Source organism: Crocuta crocuta, unplaced genomic scaffold (genome assembly GCF_008692635.1).
Source record: "Crocuta crocuta isolate KB4526 unplaced genomic scaffold, BGI_CrCroc_1.0 scaffold219, whole genome shotgun sequence".
In the NCBI taxonomy this organism is placed as follows: Eukaryota; Metazoa; Chordata; class Mammalia; order Carnivora; family Hyaenidae; genus Crocuta; species Crocuta crocuta.
The window spans coordinates 7,855,476-7,880,052 of NW_027551572.1; the positions used below are offsets into that span (position 1 = coordinate 7,855,476).

General features: G+C 35.9%; 1 protein-coding gene across 2 annotated transcripts in view; it reads right to left on the reverse strand.

The window, feature by feature from the left end:
- Window positions 1–24,577, reverse strand: part of OLA1 (Obg like ATPase 1) — a 163,691-nt gene that overhangs the window by 3,649 nt on the left and 135,465 nt on the right. For both annotated transcript variants that reach the window (XM_077751196.1, XM_077751197.1), the window contains exons 8-10: window positions 3,081–3,221; window positions 2,296–2,392; window positions 118–240 (exon numbers count right to left, since the gene is read on the reverse strand). In XM_077751196.1, coding sequence (XP_077607322.1) covers window positions 118–240; window positions 2,296–2,392; window positions 3,081–3,221 — 361 coding nt within the window. The remainder of the gene's footprint in view (window positions 1–117; window positions 241–2,295; window positions 2,393–3,080; window positions 3,222–24,577) is intronic.

The following is a 24,577-nucleotide window of genomic DNA, read 5'->3' on the forward strand; positions in this document are numbered from 1 at the left end:
ACTTGACAGGAACACTAAGCCCTGACACACATTTTATAGACAACTATCATTCATTTTAATGAGTATTTTCATATCAGTAAAAATTATAAAATATAAAACCGGAAGTTAATTCCTTACCTTGACTGCATTTTCAGAACCTTCCTCCTTAAAATCTTCGTATTTCATTACTTCAGCCATAATGAATCCTTTTTCAAAATCTGTGTGAATCTTTCCTGCAGCTTGAGGAGCCTTCGTCCCTTTCTTTGAGAAGAAAGACCAGAGAAAACTAATTGCATTTAAGATGATTGATTGTAAGCGTAGAGTTTCTTTTCTCTGATCTGCAGTTGGGTTCAACTTAAACTTAGTTTAATATCCCAGTTAAGATGTCAGATATACAATTAGTCCAATGTTAACACTGGGCACTGTCTGTGCATCAGATTTTAGCACAGACAGATCAGTAGATATTAAAGAAGCATGGCTTTGTTTTTCCTGACAGCCATCCAGTTTTATTGATTTAGATGCAGTGGTCTAGTTTGGGTGTAGGTTTCATTTCGATTTTCTATTCCTCACAGTGGAAAAAAAAAAATACAGATTTTAAAGTAACTTTCAAGCTGAATTATCAAAGGTTTTAAAAAGATAAAAAGCCTTAAAATTTCAGCTCGTCTAAAGAACATATAAAAGTCAATATATAAAGGGACATTTTAAAGACATTTCCAACAAATCATAAAAATCTACATTCAGCAAAGAATTTTGGAATTCTCATAAAATTTTAGTAATACAATTTCCAAACATTTAACATAATACATGCTGCCTCTAACCATCAGGAAGGAAAATTCAAGTTGATATGGGAAGAAAAATGTCTTATAATTACTCCATATGTTAAATTACAAGGACATACATTCCAGACACACACAACCATGGAAAGAAATTTGAGAAATAATGGTGACCTAAAGGCTGCTTAATAAAGCATGTTAAAGTGATAAGGAGTCTGACACTATAAAGCACAGTTTTTACAATAAAAGATGTATTGGGTTAATATGGCTACTCACTGATGCTTACCTGACTAAATATCTTAGCACATTAAATCATGGATACTTACAATCAGTCTTAAGATAAACCAGCTTTCACATTTTCAAGCCCAGAGCATGTTATCTTTCCTGCTGCATATACTTAAGTTTGGAAGTTTAAAGGCTTTAAAATATATAGTGAAAATAAACCGTGGCAATTTATTTACCAACTTGGATTTGCTTTGACATTATTTGCTTAGTCTATATAAAAGAACCTTGGTTAGAAGTCAATCAAACATTTTTTTACAAAGAGGAGAAGGAATAAAAGTGAACCTCTCGTCTACACAACACATTTAACGTTACATCGAACTGCCGCCGTGATTCTATCCATATTAAATCAAAATAAATGTAACGATAAATTATGGGAGTCAGTGAAAACAGAACTCAAAACAGCACTAAAATTTATCATGGAGCATACACTTAAAAAAAAAGCATAATAAAATAATCAGTAAGACAAGGGGTATTTCTCAAAGTTCTGACATTTTTATATTTTGTAACGCTATTTGGGAGTACATATATTTCAAAATATTTTTCAGTAGTAACTACCATATTACAATATATTTACATTTAAAAGCAAGCCATTACAGTTCAGTTTCTATTGTCCTCTGGGAATAAATTAGTCATTCTTTCTAGTCATAATCAGTATACATCAATATTTAAAATACATATCACATTTTTAAAGAAGAAAGACAGAATATATAATACTGCAAAAATAAATACCACTTCTATGAATTCAAATAAAAAAGCATGAATTATTACACATTGAGTTTAGCTCTTTGAGCCCAACTGTGTATCTATGAAGAGCATAATGATGTCATATTGCTTTTATTGCTGAAAATGTAATCCGAGCAAAGCAAAGGAGGAAAGAACCACCCGCAACCCAAACAAACTTAGCGAATACAAAATGAAAAGCAACATCAATTTCACTGCAGACAAACCCAGTCACACAGATTAAGCAAGCACAATACTGGTGCGTCTTATCTCTGACCACAGGAGGAGGGTAGACAGATTCTACAGGATGAAGAAATTCAGACTATGTAATAGGCAGAATCAATTGTTACCTGCCTCAATCAATGCCGCTCCACTTTCACTGTTCAGCAGCTCACAAATAATTAAAGTTATCCTGGACAAAAACCTCATCTGTAATGACTAGCTAACCGCCACCATGACAAACTTCAAAGTCAGTGATATCAATCTGAATTCAATAGTGTGGAACTGGATATAGCTGATGAATAAGTATGAATCTTACCCTGATGGTCCATGCACGTACTTCATCTGGGCCTGCAGTGAAAAAGTATTCTAGTTGGAGTGCTGCAAACCCAGCCTTAATGATCTTTGGCAAAGCGCTGAAATAAAATGAAACAAATTCACTCAACATATAAGTTGATTGTGCTAGAGATCAGTATAGAGCTAAAATTATTCATTTCAAGCAGAAATGTTAAAGATATTAGTAAATGACTATTCATCTTTCATAATACACTCGAAGAGGCCTGAAACCATATAACTGTTCCTAAAAATCCCTTCTAAAATTGGTTTTAATTATATTAGTGTGAATAGATCATTTTAAACTGTTTACTGTATAAAAAAAGAAAAATTTGATCTACCCATTGTATGACTATTTTCCTCCAATATTAATTATTTCCAAGACATGGGTCATGAAAGCAAGATTATTTGATTGAAATCCAATGTTTAAACAATATATTAGTGTTACTCAGAAAAAATTAAGGCAACTGATTCACCCTTTCCCCTCCCCCACTGAACGTGACGAAAGAGTTTTGGCGATCATTCCTTCTCAAAAATATACATAACTAATACCTATGTTATAATTAAAACACTGTACAGAGATGACAGATGACAGTTAAAAACTTAATTTAAAATAAATCTTTTCACTCTGTCTCATGGTAAAGAAAGGAGAAGATTCCCTCTTTATAATGGTAATTACTCTGTCATTTATTATTCTATCAGCGCAAGCAATTAAATTACTGCAAGGAAATAGTTGATAATAAAGTGTAGGGAAAATGAATGCTAATTAACCTTTGTGTCATGTTCGCTTCCAGATACTTCTGTCTCTCCTCAGCACTCAATTCTTGCAACTTGAGTTCCAAGGCCCCACTAAAAGGAATGACCAAGGCACCTGGGTCATACTTGTCCACCCACTCTTTAATTTTTATCAACCTGTAGACAAAAAAGGGCACAACATTATCTTGTAGTGCATGCATGACTGTACCACATTCATTATTATCAAGTAGCACATACATATTCATAAGAATTGCACAGTTTTATGATGCCATCTTTTTGTGTATAGCTTTCCAAGGTCAAGGCATTAACAGCCAGCAATTGCTTCAGGTATATGCCGTTAAGATTTTACTGTAATCTAGTTTTACTTTAGCATGTTATCTATACAAACTATTATACAAATATTATAAAACTTTTTAAACTTACACTAAATTTGTTCAGCATTAACACCTGTGCCCTTGAAAACCTCTATTTTTTTATTTACATTATTTTCCTTACTTTATATAAGTAAAACGTTAAGAAGCAAAAACATGAAATTCTGTTTGTACAGGAACCACAACCTAAAAACTGCCAGCTAATTTTGAAGTTTTTGTTAAATAAATAATCTGTTCCACCCAGATATTTATATGCCTAATTCAGTTCCCTCTGGGACTAAAAAGAGCTTACAGTTATACCTGGTTGTGAGGGAGATTTTTGCTAATCAAGACAAACATATCCAGAAACACAGATTTACAAACCTATTTGATTATATACATACCATTCTTAACGAATCTCACTTTTGTAGGACCACAAATAAGGGAATTGCAGAGGAAATAAATTCCTTTAATCACAAAGGGTTTAGAAAGCCAAATCAGGGAATAGATACCAAGTGTTTGCTAAAGGATATTATCGAATGATTTCTTTTTCTTCCAAATCATGGGGTATTCTGGCAAGGCAGTAGTTAGAAAATAAATAAGTGTAGTGAATATATTAACTAGGTTCCGATTCTAGCTTTTTATTCCTGGGCAGGTTACTGAAACTTTTTTTCTTTTTAATATTTTTTATTTTTGAGAGAGAGAGAGAGAGAGCAAGAGGGCAGGAGGCAGGGGTTGGGGGGGACAGAGAGAGACAGAGAGAGAGAGAGAAAGAGAGAAAGAGATTCTGAAGCAGGCTCCAGGCTCTGAGCTGTCAGCACAGAGGCTGAAGTGGGGCTCAAACCTATGGACTATGAGATCATGACCTGAGCCAAAGTCGGATGCTTAACTGAATGAGCCACCCAGGTGCCCCAAAGGTTATTGAAATTTTCTAAGCCTCAGTTTCCTCATCTATAAAAATGGAGATAATTATAGTACATATTATACTGTAATGAACCTAGAAAGTAATGCCTGGCATACAATAAACAGTATTACTATTATTATCACTGTTAATAATAACAGTAATATTACTTTCATTCTCATACAATCATAGATTATATGCCTATGATTCTGGGAGAGGGTTTGGTATAGAAGTGAATATAGATTTCATAGAAGCTTATGTTAAAAATATTAATGCATACCATAGTCTTATGTAATTCTACTAGTCTCCCACATTTAGACCAAGGTTTTAATAGCTATTATGGCAAAAAATTGTGGCAGGGTTCCTTTAAATAATCAATGTAAATGTCACATTAGAAACATAAGAACTGAACCACAAATTCATCAAAACTCACCTCTCAAAGAAAATGACAGGGGATCAGAGTTATAAAATTAAGAGCACAGCCTACTGAGTAGGATTTAGGATGGGATAAATGAAATATTCACACAAGAGTTTGTACATGTTTGTTATATAAGGCTAACCTATAATTTACGTATTTAACATGTTATCAGTGGTTTTTGATCTTCATAATTTTTTTTCCTTTGCTCACATACTAAAAGAATGGAATAATTCCTAAGATTTATTTTGGAATAAAGTATGTGTCCTATAAATAAGAAACCCAAACCAGATATTTTCTTATCCAAAATTATGAAGGACAGGTTAAAGAAAAAAGAGGAAATCTGTTTATTTTTATTATAATTTTTAAAGATTTTACTTTTAAGTAATCTCTATACCCAATGTGGGGCTCAAACTCACAATCCCAAGACCAAGAATTCCACGCTCATGCTCCACAGACAGAGGCAGCCAAGTGCCCCAAAAAAGGGAAAATTTAAGTGGATACTTACGCCTATAACAACATTATGAGATTCTAAGTTACTCACAGACTTACACTATTCAAACAAAACGATATGGTTTAATAACATACATTTATTATACAAGTCAGAATCGTGTGTGTGTGTGTGTGTGTGTGGGTGTGGGTGTGGGTGTGTGTGATCCATACCAAATACAGATTCATTGAAAATGAAATAAAACAAGTCCAAGAGGATAATATAAAAATATCATACACACTTTGTTTCATAAATATGGTCAACAAAACTAATAAAACCAGAACTGTTATGAAACAACAAGATAAGAAATAATTACTTTGGCTAAAACATCAATTCAGAATAACAATAGTTCTACCCTGTCATTTTAACAGCCTTTCCTGCAGAATCCTCAGAGGGATTATTTGCATTCCTCAGGTGTTCTATTGTACAATTCAGATGAATAAAGACTTACAAATCATTCCTCTACCGCCAATGTGAGACTTTGATCTGGTGAATACACCATTGTACCTTAACTATAATTGGCAAAAAACCTGACAGTGTAGAGCATCACAAGCTTAATAACAAAGGAGAATATCTCAAAGTGTTGACAGATGATCTTCATAATGCAGAAGCAGCGCTGGTACATTTTAGCAATAAATGAGCACTGAGGTCTAAAGGTCTCTAAAGTGACTGACATCAGACCTGCTATAGCCTCACTAAAAGAAAAAGGTACCGGAGCACTCTCCGTAAAGTGAGTTAGGCTCTTTGCCTGCAAGCTTCACTTTTGTGACTTTCACTGTCATAGAAAACACAGGGAAGATGAAAAGTGAGTTAGGTTCTTTGGCTGTCTGCTTTACTTTTGTTACTTTTACTATCAAACAAAAGTGAGAAATGTCCCAAAGTGATTTTTAATTACGTGTTTGAAATAAGCCTTGGGTAATGAAAACATGGTATTCAATTTTGGGATTACAGATTGAAATACATATAATATATCTATTAGGTCTGATGGTTACAAAAGTGTGATAATGAGGCCAAGATCACAAGTTTGAACCCCATTGGGACCAGTTACCTTTTGCAGAAAAATGTCTATTCTATTGCTACAAACCATACCCCAAACTATAGTTAGTCATCTAAAAAATGTGTGCTACTAGCACAAGAGGGATATGGAAAAATCAAAGTTGAGCTCAGTACCACCACCAGAAAAACAGTTTCAAGTACATTCTGTCAAAGTGGCTGAATAATAATCTCCATATACAAATGTTAGCAAATGGATACAGAACACTATCCAATTGTTAGAGACCAAAATAATGAAAATGATGATGAAACTGTCATAGAATATCAAATTACACAAGGGGGGGGAGACAAAACAGTAAAGACAGTACCCTCCCAAAGAGTTAAACTGTAAAGACTTTGATAATGTTCATTTAGCAAATTTAAACCAGATTATTGCAAGGGGATCCATCCTTCTCTTGATAAGGAGCCAGAGCCACGCTGATTTCCCCAAAGCCTTATGAGTGACAAATGGAAAGACGAATTGCCATTAGTTGTATTCTTCTCTCTGGTAATGATTCCATAGCAAGGGGACAAAGACAAGGAGTTTTATGACTAAAAGGATGATGCTTTGACATACACCAGCGGGTTGTGAGGGTTAGACTGTTTGGCAGAACAAGATCTTGAATATTAAATTAGTACTAGATTTCCAAAAGATAATGACTCAAATGTATCTTTGTCTTATAATCCGACCTTCTTAGCAAGTCTTGAAATTCCCGATTCCATAATTTGATTTCCCTAGGGTTTGTTTACATTGTATTTCATTTCCCAGACACTAATTTTGTTTCTAAAAATTCTATGTTTCTCTTTCAAATCTACCTGCTCTTTTTTTTAAATATTTTTTAATTTATTTCTAGGAGAGAGAGAGAGAGAGAGAGACAGCGTGAGCAGGGGTGGGTCGGAGAGAGAGGGAGATACAGACTCTGAAATAGGCTCCAGGCTCCAAGCTGGCAGTCAGCACAGAGCCCGACGTGGGGCTCGAACTCACGAACCGCGAGATCATGACCTAAGCGAAAGTCGGATGCTTAACCGACTAAGCCACCCAGGTGCCCCTCTACTTGCTCTTTTAAAGAACATTTTACTCTTATTTAATGAGTTCTTAGTCCCTTTCCCTATTTTAAGCAGATTAATTTAAAAGCTCTTTTCGGACTGCTCTAATTATTTCTGGTTTCTTGGGTAAAACTTTGCCCCCATCATCTGTCATGTGCTAGCAGCCTCTCACAACAGTTGCTCCCTTTGCATGCATGTGCTGTGTCATTTTGGGGTATATGGGCATTCGGCAACAGCAGTCAAGTTCCAAAGGAGTCTGCTTACCTGTGTTGAGAGATGTACCTATGGAGTAGTTTTGTTCTTATTTGTTCTTATTCTTCCAGGAAAGACCTATGGAGGGTCGTGGGCTCTTGATCATTTTAAGGCTTAGAATTTCTGCATTAGGTTATTGGTAATGCAAATTACGGCCTCCTGCCTTGTACAGTGCTGTCCTAGTCTCTAATTCCTGTCTGGAGGGGTGGGAATGGGAGACATTTTTCTAGCACCTGATCATGGAAAGGATAGCTTTTTCTGAGCTTTTATAAGTGACCCTCATTCTGATACCTGCAGTCTGGGGCCTATACCTAAATCATTCCTATGGCCACCAAAGTGTCTAGGCCATATGTAAGCTGGGTTTTCCGAGGGCCATACCCCATTGATTTTACTCTCTACTCACTGAGTTTCCTCACTGTTCTTGGCACCCAGAAAATCCCTCACTTGTTGTCAAGTCCTTCTGTGTGCTCTAAAAATACCAAATCATCATCAAGACCATCTTTTTCTGGTTATTTTCTCTGGTGTTTATATACATTAGGAACAAGAAGGGAGCTTCCTGTATTGGCTCAGTCCACCATCTTAACTGAAACCTCTCCATACTGGAGTTAAATGTTCCATTTTATTGTGTTCTAATACAACAGCTTTCAAACTTGTTTTTGAACATTACCCATAGGAAGAAATAGATTTTATACCTGATGCAAACATATGGTATACAGACACATTATTTTCATATACATCCAAACTGACACCGGTTTCACAAAACAATACTTACCTTTATAATGGGAAATAGGACAATCCTGATGGTGCTATTTGATATTCTACATAAAACTAAATTCTTGCAACTTAAAATAAACCCCTGAAATAGTTTTCTCTAACATAATTTCATAAGAATTTTAACTTTCCCTCCATACTTCATGTCCATCTAGCTATTCAACTACCTCCTAGCTACTAAATTCTGGTTATATTTTAAAAAAAACCTTAATGATCACTCAACCCAGCACTAAAGCCGAGTTATATTGTCATTTATGGCATCTTTGTTGAACATGAGAACTCTCTCCAATCTGTTCATTCTAGCTTGCAGCATCAAAGTGTATTTAAAATTCTTAAAACTGTTACATACGATAGTATTAGGTCCTTATATACAACGTATATAATTTTCTGTGTGAGTGTAGGTCTTACTTTCTTCCTTTTTTAAAATCAGCAGAAATATCTTGTTTCTGACTGAATATAACTGCTAGCCAAGAACCATACACCAATATTCAGAAAATGATGCAACTTATACAAAGGAGGATCTAGGGCTGGTTCATTCAGTGACTTAACATCATTCAGTCAATGTTACTGAGGACTTGACCTTTACTAAGTTAGTTCTCATCTTGTTCATGGTATGAATGTACCATAAATCCAGGGGCACTGATAAACTCTGAGGTCATTTTAGTCTTCCTGCCTTATAGGTTTAGTCTCTTTTCTATTAGAACTGCTCAGAGTACCAAAGAATGACTTTAAAACATCACATTCCTTTTTTCCATTTTCCAAACCTAATCACTGCAAATTAATGTCAATTTACAGTGTTGTGAAAGAAAAAAAATACGGCTTATGGAAGGTAAGGTTATCCTCTTAAAGACAACATAAACACTAATTAATCCAGTTCTTTCGCAAACAGCAATAAATGACACTAGAATTTTTTTAATAGTTTATTGTCAAGTTGGTTTCCATATAACACCTAGTGCTCATCCCCACAAGTGCCCTCCTCCATGCCCATCTCCCCCCCTCCCCTCCACCCCACCCCCATCAGTCCTCAGTTTGTTCTCAGCATTCAAGAGTCTCTCATGGTTTGCCTCCCTCCCTCTCCCCCACTATTTTTCCCCTTCTTCTCTCCCATGGTCCTCCGTTAAGTTCCTCCTAATCCTCCTATATGTGCAAACATATGTTATCAACACTAGAATTATTAACACTAAAATTAATACCACAAACAATATACAAACTGAAATATATGCTGTAAACAATATTCATTCAAGGCCAAAAAATGAATTCCAGAAAATCGAAAATTCCCAATTCTTTAGAATTCTTTGACTAAAGTTACTAGAATGGAGTTATTAGAATGGGAAGCTGGGAGGGGTGGGGGAAAGGAGGGAGAAAGAGGAAATACCAAAAAAAAAAAAAAAGAAAACTCTAGTCTAATTGATTAGTGTCTAAAAATCTAATCCCTGTTCCAAAAGAGATCTCCATCTTTGATGTATGTAATAGAATTCAAATTTCAGTGTTCTTGTCTGACTTCATGGAGCTGTACAAAATAACAATTATAATTTTGTTCCTCAGAACGTGGTCATATCACTCGAGTGTCTCTTGGAAGTAGAGAATTTCAGAATCTACATTTTAACAAGATCCCCAGGTATTTCATATGCATGTTAAACTTTCAGAAGCACTGAACTAAAGGAATTGGTAAATAAGAGCACATTAACTGAAAGGATGAAAATGTCTGAGATAACTCTGCAGACCAACTGACAACTAAGCAGATGTTGACCACCTATCCCACTGATATGAGAGGAGTGAGAATAAAAAAATTCCTGCTTACATGTCCCAGGTTCAAAACCACAAGAGAAAAAGGTCAGTAGAATTTCAGGAAGTGTAAGGAAAATGTCTGCTGTGAATCCCCTACAATGTCAAAGAAGTTCCAAATTCATAGTAAAAATAATTAGTTTAGACAGAATTACGTATGGTCACAGTTTCTTACTCTGTAAGACATAATTACACCTCTCTTATTCTATTTAAAACTTATTTTAACACTTATTTACTTTTTGAGAGACAGAGCACAAGTGGGGGAGGAGCAGAGAGAGAAGGAGACATAGAATCCAAAGTAGGCTCCAAGCTCTGAGCTGTCAGCACAGAGCCGGATGAGGGGCTCAAATTCACAAACTGTGAGATCATGACCTGAGCTGAAGTCGAACGCTTAACTGACTGAGCCACCCAGGCGTCCCTACACCTCTCTTATTCTAATAAGCCTCAATATCTGGAAAAACATCTGTAGTGAGTTAGCTTTGGAGTCTATATTCAAATGATAAGAAGTGATTCCTACAGAAAGGACTTTGTGAAATTTAAATTCTTAGCAAGCAAAAGGGATATTATAACTACAAATAGTTCCCAATAAAGACCTCACAGAACCACTGTCTGAAAAACTCCACTCATTTTGCAGTCACTATAGTAAGATGGCATTTGTATACATTTAACCATGCGTGTGTCTGTGTCCATGTGTGTATAAAAGGAAATAAACTCTGGAGAGATGGGCATTCCTTTCACAGCAAATAAATAAAAACCAGGCTCCAGGCTCTCTGTTTCAAAGATTAACGAGATTTCTGACTCTAGAAGACTCATAACTGGGAAGTTATGAAGAAAATGGAACAAAAGATGCTATGACAAGGAGACAACCTTAAAAGCAAATTAGAAAAATTGGGATATACTTATCCTAACACTTTGGGTTCACCATGACTCTCGGATTTCCTTAACTCTTAACGTGCTTAAAAAAAGATAATATATGCAATTAATCTTTGTATAATGAACATGTAATAACTGTATGAAAATATTTTCTATGTTCAACAAAAAGGCTCTGTTAAAAAAAATCCTTTCAATGAATAAACGTGAGGAAAGAACAGGATGAATCCTAATGAGTTTGAGTAAATCCCAGTAATCCCATTCTCTAACTGGCAACAGGTTTGAGAATGGGCATAGGAACCAGTTCTGGTCAAGGGGCATGAGGGGAAGCCTCCTAGGGGCTTCAGAAAAAGACTCTAAAAGGTTTCTTTGGCTCTTAAGCAGGAAAAGAAGGGAGTCTTTACTGGACACTATGTCTGGATCTTACCCCTAGAATTCTAACCGCCACTTTGTGACCAACAGAATGCAAGTGGGGATAGATGAGAAAAACCCTTCTTCTTGATAATATCAGAACCTTGAATTAAACAGAACACTGAAGTAAACAACCCTAGACATATTACCTTGGGTCTTATTATAATGTATTAGGATGGTCTTTGTTATTTATAGTTGAAAGCGTCCTGATACTGATAATGATCCCATTATCTTCATTTAAATATAGGAGTGCAGTTCCTCTTAACTGGACAAACTCCAATTTATTATTTAAGAAACCAGCTCCTGCAGAACGTTCTCTGAGTTTCCACATAGACAGGTGCTATTACCACGTTCTACTGTGTATCATAAATTGCCTATTTTCTTCTCTTCTCCCAATATAATAAAAATTTCTTGAGGTCAGGAACTGCCTTTCTTTTGTTCCCAGATATATCCACAGAACTCTCCCAACAGCACTGAGACATAGTGGATGTTCAAACATCTGAATGAATGATAAAATGGAAAAAGCTTTAGGCTAATTAACTAGTTGAGCAACCACGGGCAGTTACTTAAGGTCTCTTAGCTTTCATTTACTAATCTGCAAACTGATGAGTAGTGTTCAACATGTTTTGGGTTCTTTAAAGGAGCTCCCAAGATACTAGGAGAGAAAAGGGTGGAAAGAGATGAAGGAACATGGAGGCTGTAGACCCTCCACTCTTGCATTTCAACCACAGCTACATCATTCATTTATGTTGAATTTCTGCATCAGATTTCATCAGGAGAAAGTTCTGTTGTTTTTAGAAACTCTAAAGTTCAATGAGTATTTGATCCTTTTTAGATGGCAAACTACCATTTTATACCATTTGCCAGAAGCAGCTTGATCAAGTACAATGCTAAAATCTTTCTGCTTAAATACTTTTCACCATCTTTAAAAGAAAAACAAAACAAAACACCTCTCTCTTCTCATCTTGTGTCATTCTCTATTTCCTCACCTCATTTTTTTTTTTTCATAGCACTTATTATGTTCTTCTACCCAGCACTGGTGAACCCACTTACACAGTTATTAGGGCAAGGAACTTTTTAAATACTTTGTTCCCTGCACTGTCCCTAGCACCACTTATAGCAGTGCCTGGCACAAGCGGATGCTCATTAGATACTGGGTAGATCAATGAATAGGAATGAATTAAATTGAAAGTTAATCTACTGATTAGGTAAATGAACACTGAAGAGTACATACGATTCTTTCTTTCTTTCTTATTATTTTTAAATGTTTTAATTTATTGCTGAGAGAGAGAGCATGAACGGGGAGGGTCAGAGAGAGAGAGAGGGAGATACAGGATCTAAAATAGGCTCCAGGCTCTGAGCTAGCTGTCAGCACAGAGCATGATGCAGGGCTTCAATCCACGAACTGTGAGGTCATGATCCGAGCAGAAGTCGGACGCTTAACCGACTGAGCCACCCAGGCGCCACGAGAAGTACATACGATTCTTTAAGACCTTAGTTAGCTACATGTCTCTTCTGCCAGAGTCAATCTTTAGAAATTAGTAGACTATAGTTAACTTGACCATTGGAACTGTGCATGTTTATCAGTTAGAATGGAGAAATGAAAAATCATACCAACAGAACATGAGCGAGACGTACCTAAATCCAGGTAAGGCTATACAAAATTCATAGTATAGTGGGGTTACCTTCATTTCATGTTAAATCTGTGGCCTGAACTACTATAATTCAAGCCTAACTCATCAAGGTTTATTGTGAATGTACCAAAAAAAAAAGCACCTCAAACTTTAAGATGTTCCTTGAATCTCAGGTTTCTTACCCCCCCAAGGCTACTAAGTTAGGTTTTGTGTTCATACTCAATGGTCCCAAGCAGGGTACATTTTTGGCTATACAGCAATTTTCTCAAAATATAGTTTCTGGACCACCTGTGAATCCAAGACTCTAAAAGAAAACCTAGATTTGTGATTTCTAGAAGTGAGAATTGCACCTAGCTCTTAACGATACTTTACACTCTGGTATCTGAGAGCCATTGTTTTTGCATCTCTTTTTTTTTTTTAAATTTTTTATGTCTACATTATAGCCTTAAACATTACACATAGAAATATTCTGTTAATTACAGCTGTCATAAGGTATGAAACCAATGTTTGTAGCTTGAGACTGTGAAACAACAGCTGCAAAAAAAGCCTTTCCAACAATTTTATGATCCTATAGATATGAAATTGCTTCTGCTTATTGGGCTCTGAGATAAACAATCTTTTGTTATCCACTTTTGTACAAAGACGAAGACACCACAGATGCGATCTATAATCAAAAGATACATTTATAGGGAGAGCCACAAATCTTGATCTATCACAAATATAATTTTTTAAGAATGTAGATGGTATCAGAAATGAGATGTCCATATCCAGACCACTTATGAAGATGAAGAAAGTCAAACAGCAACCTTTCTTCTCTTGGGAGAGAAGGAACAGGGGGTGCTTGGAATAAGACCTAGTGTGTATACATGGGGGTGGGAGAGAGAGAGCATGAATTGCAACACATAAGTCATGGTGGTGGTGTGCCAAAGAAACACAGTTCCATAAACATGATGAAAACTTTAGTATTGAGTCTTTTTGAGATGGCCTGTAAATGATAAAAACTAACTCAAGAAAGGAACATATTTAACAAAAGAAGTGTACTAGTACAAGAAAATTACAAAGTATGCTGACAGAAATTACGGACTGAAGTGGAAAGACAACCGTACTCATGGACTGAAAGACTGAATATTGTTAAGATGGCAATATTCTCCAAACTCATCCACAGATTCAATGCACTCTATTAAAATTCCAGCTGCCTTTTGTGCAGAAATTGACAAGCCCATCCTAAGATTCATATGAAAAACGAAAGGCCAAAACATAATAGACAAAGTAATATTTGAAAAGAAACCCCAAAATTGAAGGATTCACCATTCCCTATTTCAAAACTTACTCTAGGGGCACCTGGGGGATCAGTCGGTTAAGTGTCTGACTTTGGCTCAGGTAATGATCTTGCAGTTTGTGGCTTAGAGCCCCGTGTCCATGTCGGGCTCTGTGCTGGAAGCTCAGAGTCTGGAGCCTGCTTGAGATTCTGTGTCTTCCTCTCTCTCTCTATCTCTCTGTCCGCCCTTCCCTGCTCATGCTCTATCTCTCAAAAATAAATGTTTAAAAAAAAAAAAAAAAAACCTTTAAAACCTACTATAAAACTATGTGTCAAGTAATCAAGATTATGTGGCACTGGCATAAAGCCAAACATACAGATCAATGGAATAGATTTGTGAATTCATAAAAAAGCCCATATACCTATAATCAATTTATTAAAATAATTTTAACTCTGTTTAAAAAAAACCATAAAATTTATCATCTTAGTCATTTTTAATTGTATATAGTTCAGTAGTGTTAACTAATGATCTTCAGAACTTTTTCATTTTGCAAAACTGAAATTTTATACCCAGTGAACAACATCTCTCTATTTCTCCCCAAATCCCAGTCCCTGGTGACTATCATTCTACTTTCTGTTTATACGATGTGACTACTTTAGACACCTCTTACAAGTAAAAGCATAGCGTTTTTGTCCTGTGTGATTTGGCTTATTCACTTAGCATGATGTGCTCAGGGTTCATCCATGTTATAGGATATGTCGAAATGTTTATTCTAGTCCTTTGCCCATTTTTAAATTGGGTTATTTGGGGTTTTTGATGTTGATTTTGTTATAGTCCATTGATTTCTGACAAGGGTATCAAAACAATTCAGTGGATTTCCTTTTTTTTTAAAAGCTTAATAATATTCCATTGTAGGCATATACCACATTTTGTTTATCCATTAAATCACTGATAAGCATCTAGGCTGCTTCTATCTCTTTACTATTATGAACAATGAGGCAATGAACATGGGTATGCAAATCTCTCAAGATTCTGCTTTCAATTCTTTGGGATATATACCAAGAAGTAGGACTGCTGGCTTGTATGGTAATTTTATTTTTAATTTTTAAAGGAATCTCCATACTGGTCTTCATTCCCACCAATATTGCACTACGGTTACAATTTCTGCACATCCTTGCCAACACATTTTCATTTCTTTTATGGTGTCTATATCTTAATGGGTGTGAGATGACTGATATCTCATTGTGCTTTGATTTGCATTTCTTTAATGATTAGTGATATTGGCATCTTTTCATATGCCTGTTGGTTATTTGTATACCTTCTTTGGAGAAATCGTCATTCAAATCCTTTGCCCATTTTTAATTGGGTTATTTTTTTTTGTTGTCATCTTTGTGTTACAGTCGATTGATTTTTGACAAGGGTACCAAAACAATTCAATGGGGAAAGAACAGGTCAACAAATGGTGCTTAGGCAAGTGGACATCCACAAACAAAAGTAAAAATGAACCAAAGACCTAAATGTAGAGTTAAAACTATAAAACTCTTAGAGGAAAACTGGTAGAAATCTTCATGACCTTGGATTAGGCAATAGTTTTTCAGATAAGATATGTAAAGCATAGATAACCAAATAAAAAATAAAGTAGACTTTATCAAAATTAAAAGTTTTGTCCACCAAGACGGTATCAAGAAAGTGACATAAGAATCCATAAAATGGGGAAAATATTGGAAATCATTTATCTGATAAGGGCCTAGCAGCCAGAATATATATTCTTTTTTTTTTTTTAATGTTTCATCTATTTCTGAGAGAGAGAGAGAGAGAGAGACAGCGTGAGCAGGGGAGAGTCAGAGAGACAGGGAGAGACAGAACCCAAAACAGGCTCCAAGCTCTGAGCTAGCTGTCAGCACAGAGCCCGACGTGAGGCTCAAACCTACCAACCGTGAGATCATGACCTGAGCCAAAGTCTGACGCTCAACAGACTGAGCCACCTAGGTGTCCCCAGAATATATATTCTTAAATCTCAATAATAATTATAGCTTACAACTAACTCAGTAATAAAAGTACAGAAATCCAATTTAAAAAGGGCAACAGACATTTCTCTCAGAAATGTCCAATAAGCATATGAAAAGATGCTCGATATCACTACTTAATTGAGAAATGCAAATCAAAACCATAACGAGATACCACTGTATAACCATTTTGATGGCTATAACTAAAAAGGTGAACAACAGGGGTGTATGGCTGGCTTAGCTGGAAAAGCATGACATTCCTGATCTTGGGATCATAAATTTGAGTCCTTTGTGGAGTGTAGAGATTACTTAATAAGTCAAATTTTTTTAAAAAATTAAAAAAAGGATGGATAATAAGTTGTATATCCATACAATGAAATGTAAGTTAGACATAAAAAGAAATGAAGTACTGATACATGCTACAACACAGATGAACCTTAAATCACATGAAGTAAAAGCCACCAAACACAAAGGGCCACATATCTATAATTCAATTTATTTGAAATATCCTCAATGGATAGACAGACAGACATAAAATCCAAACAGACATAAAATAGATTAGTGATTACGAGGGGGTTAGGTATAGAAGGCAATGGGGAATGACTATTAATAGGTACAGGGTTTCTTATGGGGGTAAAATGTTCTGGAATTAGTGGTAATAGTGGCACAACACTGTAAATACATTAAAACCCACTGAATTGTGTATTTTAAAGGGGACACTTTTATGTAACCTAATTATCTAAAAAATTAAAGCCCCAAAGCTAAACTTAGATTTAAAAGATAAAAAACAAAAATGCTGATATTCTGTACATTATAATCCTATGATATCTGACTTTTTTCTAGAGAGTATAGGGATCAATAGAAAAAGCAGAAATTTTGGAGTAAGGCAAAGATTAACTAAAATTTCAGCTTAATTGTACACTAGCCACAAGATCTTGAAAAAGCCGTTTAAGTTTCCTGAACCTCGGTTTAACTACACAAATAACTATACTTATCCTCACAGGTTGATGTTAGCGTTAAACTGCCTAGAACATAAAAGGCCTTCAAACGTTAGTTCCCAACTTTAGCTGTCTCATATCAGTGAATGGGCATTCTCAATCAATACTGTAGAGTTAAAAATACTATTAGATTACCGTGAATAAAGAATGAGAGTTCTTTTTAAAAATCAGGTCTGTATTTCTAGGAAGAAGTCTTGCCTCACCCAACTTTTATAGATAGGGAGATAACTGGAAGGGAAAGAATTTAAGCACAATGAATGTGAAAATATATATGAAGTAACTACGTGTACTAGTAACCATTGGTAGTTTAGGTCTTTCAAAGTTACACTGTGAAAAAGGGGGTGTAGGGGGTAAAGGAGAGTAATAAGTATTACGATAGGAAAAGCAATATGCCACAGGCATAATGAGGAGGGGATGCCACAATCCTAACAAAAGAAGATTTTGGCCTCATTTAAATCAGAAATTTCAGAAAAGCAGAAACCAATACATTTAATTGTCTTTTCGATTGTAACATTTTTTTCAGGTTAATTTAGTTATAACAGGAAAAGCAGAAAAGGAATGGGGTTTTTACTCATGATAGAGATGGAATTTTGTGGGGTAAGAAACCCCTAAGGGAAAGATAAATATGAATGTGTATATCAGAATCCATCTGCACAGAACTCCTTTCTAAATGGATCCTTCTTCCTGAAGTTGTTCTGAATTCAGCCTCTGGAGGGTGCTTCTATATGCTAACAAAAGAGACCATTGCCTCATGATCCTGTTTATCTAAATCCTCTGTTTAGATAAACAGAGGGGTACATGTAAATGTTATAAAAAGCAGACACAGAAGGATCCAAACCCAAGGCAAATAATCACTGTAAAGGGAAAGTCACTGTTCCTGTATCTGTGGAGAAAAAGAATTTGGGGACAGAGGAGAAACAAGAAGCACCATGAAAGAACTCTTATGCAAACTTCAATTGCTGCAAATAGGTACCTGCAATTATTCTTATTAATGTGTATTTTCAGAGATGCTAAATAGAACCATGTTGGATGAGAAATGAAGTGACTTTTCCCTATCAGTGGCACACCAACTGGCTTAACACAAGAATACTTTTATACAAGAAAAGGAGTAACTGGGAAACATGGGAGTAGGATCACATCTACCAAAACTTGTGGTTGGTTTCATAGTTTGTACCTGTACTAACAAGTAATAATAAGCCATAGTCCATTATTTTAGTGACAAGACATTGTGTGCAAAATCAATTTTTGTAAATAAAAATGTTCATTATTTCAATGAAAGGAATCCCATAATTAGAGAACTCCCATGGGCAACCCCTTTGCTAAGGGACGCAGTACAGAATATAGTTACAGAGCACGGTCTGGGGCCAGACAGGAGGAATCCTAGACAGGTCATGGAACCTTTCTGAGGTCTCAGTGTCCTCACCTATAAATGGAGATAATAACAGCGTCTACTTCAGAAGGCTGGTGTGAAGATTAAATGAGAAAGTACATGTAAAATGCTTAGCATGGTATCTGACACAAGGTAGGTGCTCAACATGTATTAGCTTATAAAGATAAAAATGACAACTGTTGTGTCTTTTTTTAAACACCTTGTTTAAAACAAGTTGTTTTAAACAACTTGTTCTAACTTCTTATATACAATTTTGTTGTATTTATCTGTGTTTTGGCTATTCATCAGATTTATCTGATAAGGCAGGTAAGGACTAGCCACATCAAAATATATTTAAAAAACTGTTTTAATGTTTTTATTTATTTCTGAGAGAGACAGACAGACAGACAGACAGCATGAGCTGGGGAGGCTCAGAGAGAGAGGAAGATACAGAATCTTAAACAGTCTCCAGGCTCTGAGCTAGCTGTCAGCACACAGCCCGATGTGGGGCTTGAACCCACAAACCGTGAGATCATGACCTGAGCCAAAGTTGGACGCTTAACTGACTGAGCCACCCAGGCACCCCATCAGAATGTATTTAAAGAGATTTCTTTTCTTCTTTATATTGTCCTCTCTGCTGTATAAAAAATGGCAAGTTTGCCACTCATTAAAATCATAGCTAAGTGATATTCCTACAGTGTCTAAGAAGGGGCAAAATACTTAGGGCTGCAGATATCACACAAGAAATAGTTTTGAGGTAAACCAGTAGGAAGCATATTTTTTCTAAAGTTTATTTATTTTGAGAGGGAGAGAAAGAGTGGGAAAGAGAGAGGGTGAGAATCCCAAGCAGGCTCTGTGCTATCAGCACACAGCCTGACACTGGACTTGATCTCACAAACCATGAGATCATGACCTGAGGTGGGAGATCAAGAGTCAGACACCCACCTGACTGAGACCCACGAGGTGCCCTCAGCCTGCTACAATTTCTAAACCAGTATTACTTGGAACAGCCTAGCAAGCACTGGTTACTTGGCCCTGTGTATAAAGAGCAGCTTCTCACTCCCTATTCCTTGGCTATTTTAGGAGAGACAAAATTGATGAAACATTTACTCCTTTGCTCCTATTCCTGGTTCAAAGGTTTCTCTACCACTCCGACACATTGCCTGCTACAGAGATCCACTGTTTTAATTAAATAAATTCCCTTCAAAGAAACTGCCAAAAGTAATTTTATTAATGCCATATTATAACAAAATGTTATACATTCTTGAGTTTCTCTTACTTTACAATTTCTGCTCTTAGAATACATCAAAATAATAATTATAAGTGAAAATCCAAATGTTATTCCCACTTTTCATTTTGTTTCCACGGCAAATACATCTGTTCGATAATAGTCTAACAGTCATTAAAAATATCCTATCTTTACACTGTAATCAAAGAAATAAAACTTAATATATCAACTCTTATCTATAAAATTAGTAAAGATTGCAACAACAGTAACACTCAGGATTGGCTGAGGTTAAGGAGACTGTACTCTCTTGAATGGCCAGAAGGATGTTCACTGTAATTTATTCATTAAAAAAAAAAAAAAAGCTCAAATAATCTTAGCAGAAAACTAAGGATCTGGATAAATAAAATATAGTACATTGATATAACAACATGTCATATGATAATTAGAAATATTTTACATGGAAAAACATTCATGGCTTATTAAGACTATCCATTCACAAGTATTTATCAAATACTGACCATGTGCTGGCAAAGTAGTGGGTGGTAGTAACAAACAAGACAAACACTGTCCTTGTCTTCACAGAGCTTAACAAGTCAGCCTTACCAAGTTCATCTAAGTATTTTTCTTATGTATACTGATATACATGTGATAGGAAACAAGGAACCAATGGTGGTTTTTTAAAATTTTATTTTTTATTCAGGTATAATTAACAAAGAATAAAATGCACAGATCTTAAATACTCAGTTTGATGAATTCTGAAAATTTTATATACACATGTAACCACCATCCCAACAAACATGAAGAAATTTTTATTTCCCCACGAAAGTTCCATTATGGCCCTTTCCACCCAATCCCACTCCTGACTCACCATGTTGCCCTGTGTATTTTATGGGTATAAATAGGCACAATTATTCATTTTCCTACTAATAGACATGTAAGTTGCTTCCAATTTTAGACTATTATGAATAAGGCTGCTATTATTTTGTGTAACAGGAACATTTATAATATAAGCATACATTTTCATTCCAGAAGTTGGAATTACTGGATCACAGGGTAGGTCTATGCTTAACTTCTAAGAAATTGCCAATTTTCCCAAGTGGTTGTACCATTTTATCTTCCCATCAGTAATACATGACAATTCTTGTTCCACTTCTTTGTCCACATTTGGTGTTGTTAGTTAGTTTTGATTTCAGCCATTCTATTAAGTATGAAGTCACACCTGTGTTTTTATATTACTTTTCCCTGGTGACTTAAAGATGCTAAGTACTGGGGCGCCTGGGTGGCTCAGTCGGTTGAGCATCCGACTTTGGCTCAGGTCATGATCTCGTGGTTTGTGGGTTCAAGCCTTGCGTCAGGCTCTGTGCTTACAGCTAGCTCAGAGCCTGGAGACTGCTTCAGATTCTGTGTCTCCCTCTCTCTGACCCTCCCCTGCTCAAAATGTCTCCCTCTCTTTCAGAAATGAATAAAAACATTTTAAAAAATTTTTAAAAAGATGCTAAGTACTATTTTCTTTCTTTTGTTTCTTTTCAATTTCATTGGAGTTTGATTCATTGAGTGGATAGGTCTAGTAAGTTTTCCTTTTAAAAACATTTTTTTGGGGGCGCTTGGGTGGCTCAGTCGNCTGATTCTGTGTCTCCCTCTCTCTCTGACCCTCCCCTGCTCATGTTCTCTCTCAGAAATAAATAAAACATTTAAAAAAAAAAGAAAGAAAGAATTAAAACATAAAAAAATTTTTTAAATAAAACATTTTTTTAATGTTTATTTTTTAGAGTGAGAGACAGAGAGAGGGAGACACACAGAGCCTGACATGCGGCTCAAACCCACAAACTGCAAGATCATACCTCAGCTGAAGTTGGATGCTTAATTGACTGAATCATCCAGGTGCCCCAGTACCTATTTTCATATTTATTCATGTATTTTCTTCCATGAAGTGTATGTTTGAGACTTTTGCCCATTTTTAAAATTGGGTAATTGGTCATAACATTATTCATTTGTAGAAACTTTAACAATATATTCTGGACATAAGTCCTTGGTCAGATATATGTGTAATAAATATATTTCTTCAGTCTGTGGCTAGTTTATTCACTTTCTTAGTAATGTTTTTTGATGAAGAGAAGTTATTCATTATGATGAAGTCCAATATTTTCTTTTATTATTATGTTTTCTGTATCTCATCCAAGAGATCTTTGCCTATCCTAAATTGTGAAGATACTCTCCTATATTTCAAGGAAGGATTGTAGACTGAGAAAATGGCATAGTGATTTTTTTTTTTTTTAAGGCAAATGAGGGGTGCCCTGGGTGGGGCTCTGTGCTGACAGCTCAGAGCCTAGAGCCTGGAGCCTGCTTTGGATTCTGTGTCTCCCTCTTTCTCTGCCCCTCCTCCGCTCATGCTATGTCTTTCTCTTTCTCTCTCAAAAATAAATAAACATTAAAAAAAATTTTTTTAAGCAAATGAGAATGTCCTACACATGAAAAGAAGCTACAATGTCAAGGCTGATAAGCCAGGAGGCTGTTAACTAATTCAAAATTGAGGCGGTGAGGTTTTAGTCTTAGTTGATAAGCAGTTTAAATGAAAAGGATAAATAAGGGTCAGATTTAGAAGGAAAAAATGGAACTTAGTGGTTACCTGAATATGGTATGTGAAAGAAGATATAGTAAAATAATTTGAAGGAATTAAGCTGAAAAGATTCAAAGGGTGCTAGTACTACTAACAAAGAGGAAAGTTTAGAAGTAGATTCCACTGTGGATGTTTTATAGGAAAAAATAAGGAATTTAGTTTTATATGTATTAAGCTTAATAATGATAATGGAATAGCCAAGTGGGGATTTTTTTGTTGACAGTCAGGATAATGAAACTTGAAAAGGGCTAAAGGAAGAAACTGATGAGGCCGATTTGCAAATCATTAGCAGAGAGCAGCACTTCTCAATCTAACCTCCACATACCACCTCATCATCAGGATCACCTAGGAACTTTTTGGACATGACAGTTCTCAGACCCCATCCCAGACCTACTGAATCAGAAACTCTGGTAGTGGGGCCAACACTACCCACGTTTTAATAAACACTGCAGACGACTCTCCTACATGCTAAAGTTTGAGAACCACTAGCATATAGGTTAGAGTTAAAGGTATAAGCACAGAGAGAAGTGAAAAAAAGTTGAGAGTTGTTCAATTACTAATCCCTAGGGAAGAGCCATGGCAGCACAGAAGAAATCAGTAAAGAGGTTAGAAGTGAAAAGCTAATATACTTGCCACCCAAAAGCCAAGCAGAAGAGAATGTCATAAGTTTCTAAAGACAGTTTATTCCAGTAGGAATGGAGACAGAAAGACAGAGACAGGTACATGGATTAGAGCATACTTTCATCTATTATTGACCCTCTCCCCCAACACCATGAGGGCATATTGCATTGAAGAAAAATATTATTCAGGATATATTTTCCACACTAGTTTTCTTTTAAATAAGAGAAATCTGGGGGCACCTGAGTGGCTCAGTCGGTTGAACGTCCGAATTCGGCTCAGGTCATGATCTCACGGTTCGTGGGTTCGAGCCCCACACTGGGCTCTGTGTTGACAGCCAGCTCAGAGCCTGGAGCCTGTTTCAGATCCTGTGTCTCCCTCTCTCTCTGACCCTCCCCTGCTCATGCTGTCTCTCTCTCAGAAATAAATAAAAAACATTTAAAATTTTTTAAAAAAATAAACAAGAGAAATCTGCAAACAAATACAAAAAATACTACTATAAAACCATATCTCTTTTAAAAGGAAAGGAGAAACTGACAGGCATCTTATATATGCAATTTCATCGGATACTTATATGACTCAAGGAGGAAGAGGAGAACAGGCTGTAGTGTGAAAGGAATATGGGGTCAAAATAAGTTATTCTAAAGACTGGAGGCATAACAACAAGCTTATATGCTGACAGGAAACATCCACTGGGGTAGGGGGGAGAGGAACTGATGATGCAGGAGATTGAGAAGGAGAAATGCAGATGAACGGGGATATATAATCACATGCACAACTGAAAGGTAGTCTTTGGCTAAGTACATAGACTACGATCAGCAAATTATGGTATGCTTTTGTATCACCTGCAAGCTAAAAACAGTTTTTACATAAAAAAAATATATTTTATTTTTGAGTAATTTCTACACACAACACGGGGCTCAAACTCACAACCCCAATCAGGATCAAGAGTTGCATGCTCTACTGACTGAGCCAGACAGGTGCGCCAATTTTTACATTTTAAATGGTTTCTTAAAAGAGAAAAAAAAAAAAAAACCAAAAAGAATATTTTGTGACAGTGAAATGTATGAAATTCAAATTTCAGTGTCCATAAGTGAATTTTATTGACACTGCCATGCCCATTTGTTTACATACTGTCCAAGGTTGCCTTTGCAGTCTAACAGCAAAGCTGAGTAGCTACAACAGAGACTGGGTGGTCCTTAAAGCTGGAAATACTTACCATGTAACCCACAACAGACAGTCCATTTACCTGTACTCTAAACCTTAGATGTATCTAACTAGAATAGACGGACTTCAAATGATCTACATATTTCTATTAATGAGGACAAAAAGTCAGTGTTGAAACATAAGGGATACAGTCAACCTATTTCATCTGGCCAGCTATTCAGTCAACCGTATTTACTGAGTCCAGGTTCAAGCACTGAAGATATACAATGCAGAAAATAAGGCAAAGTCCTTA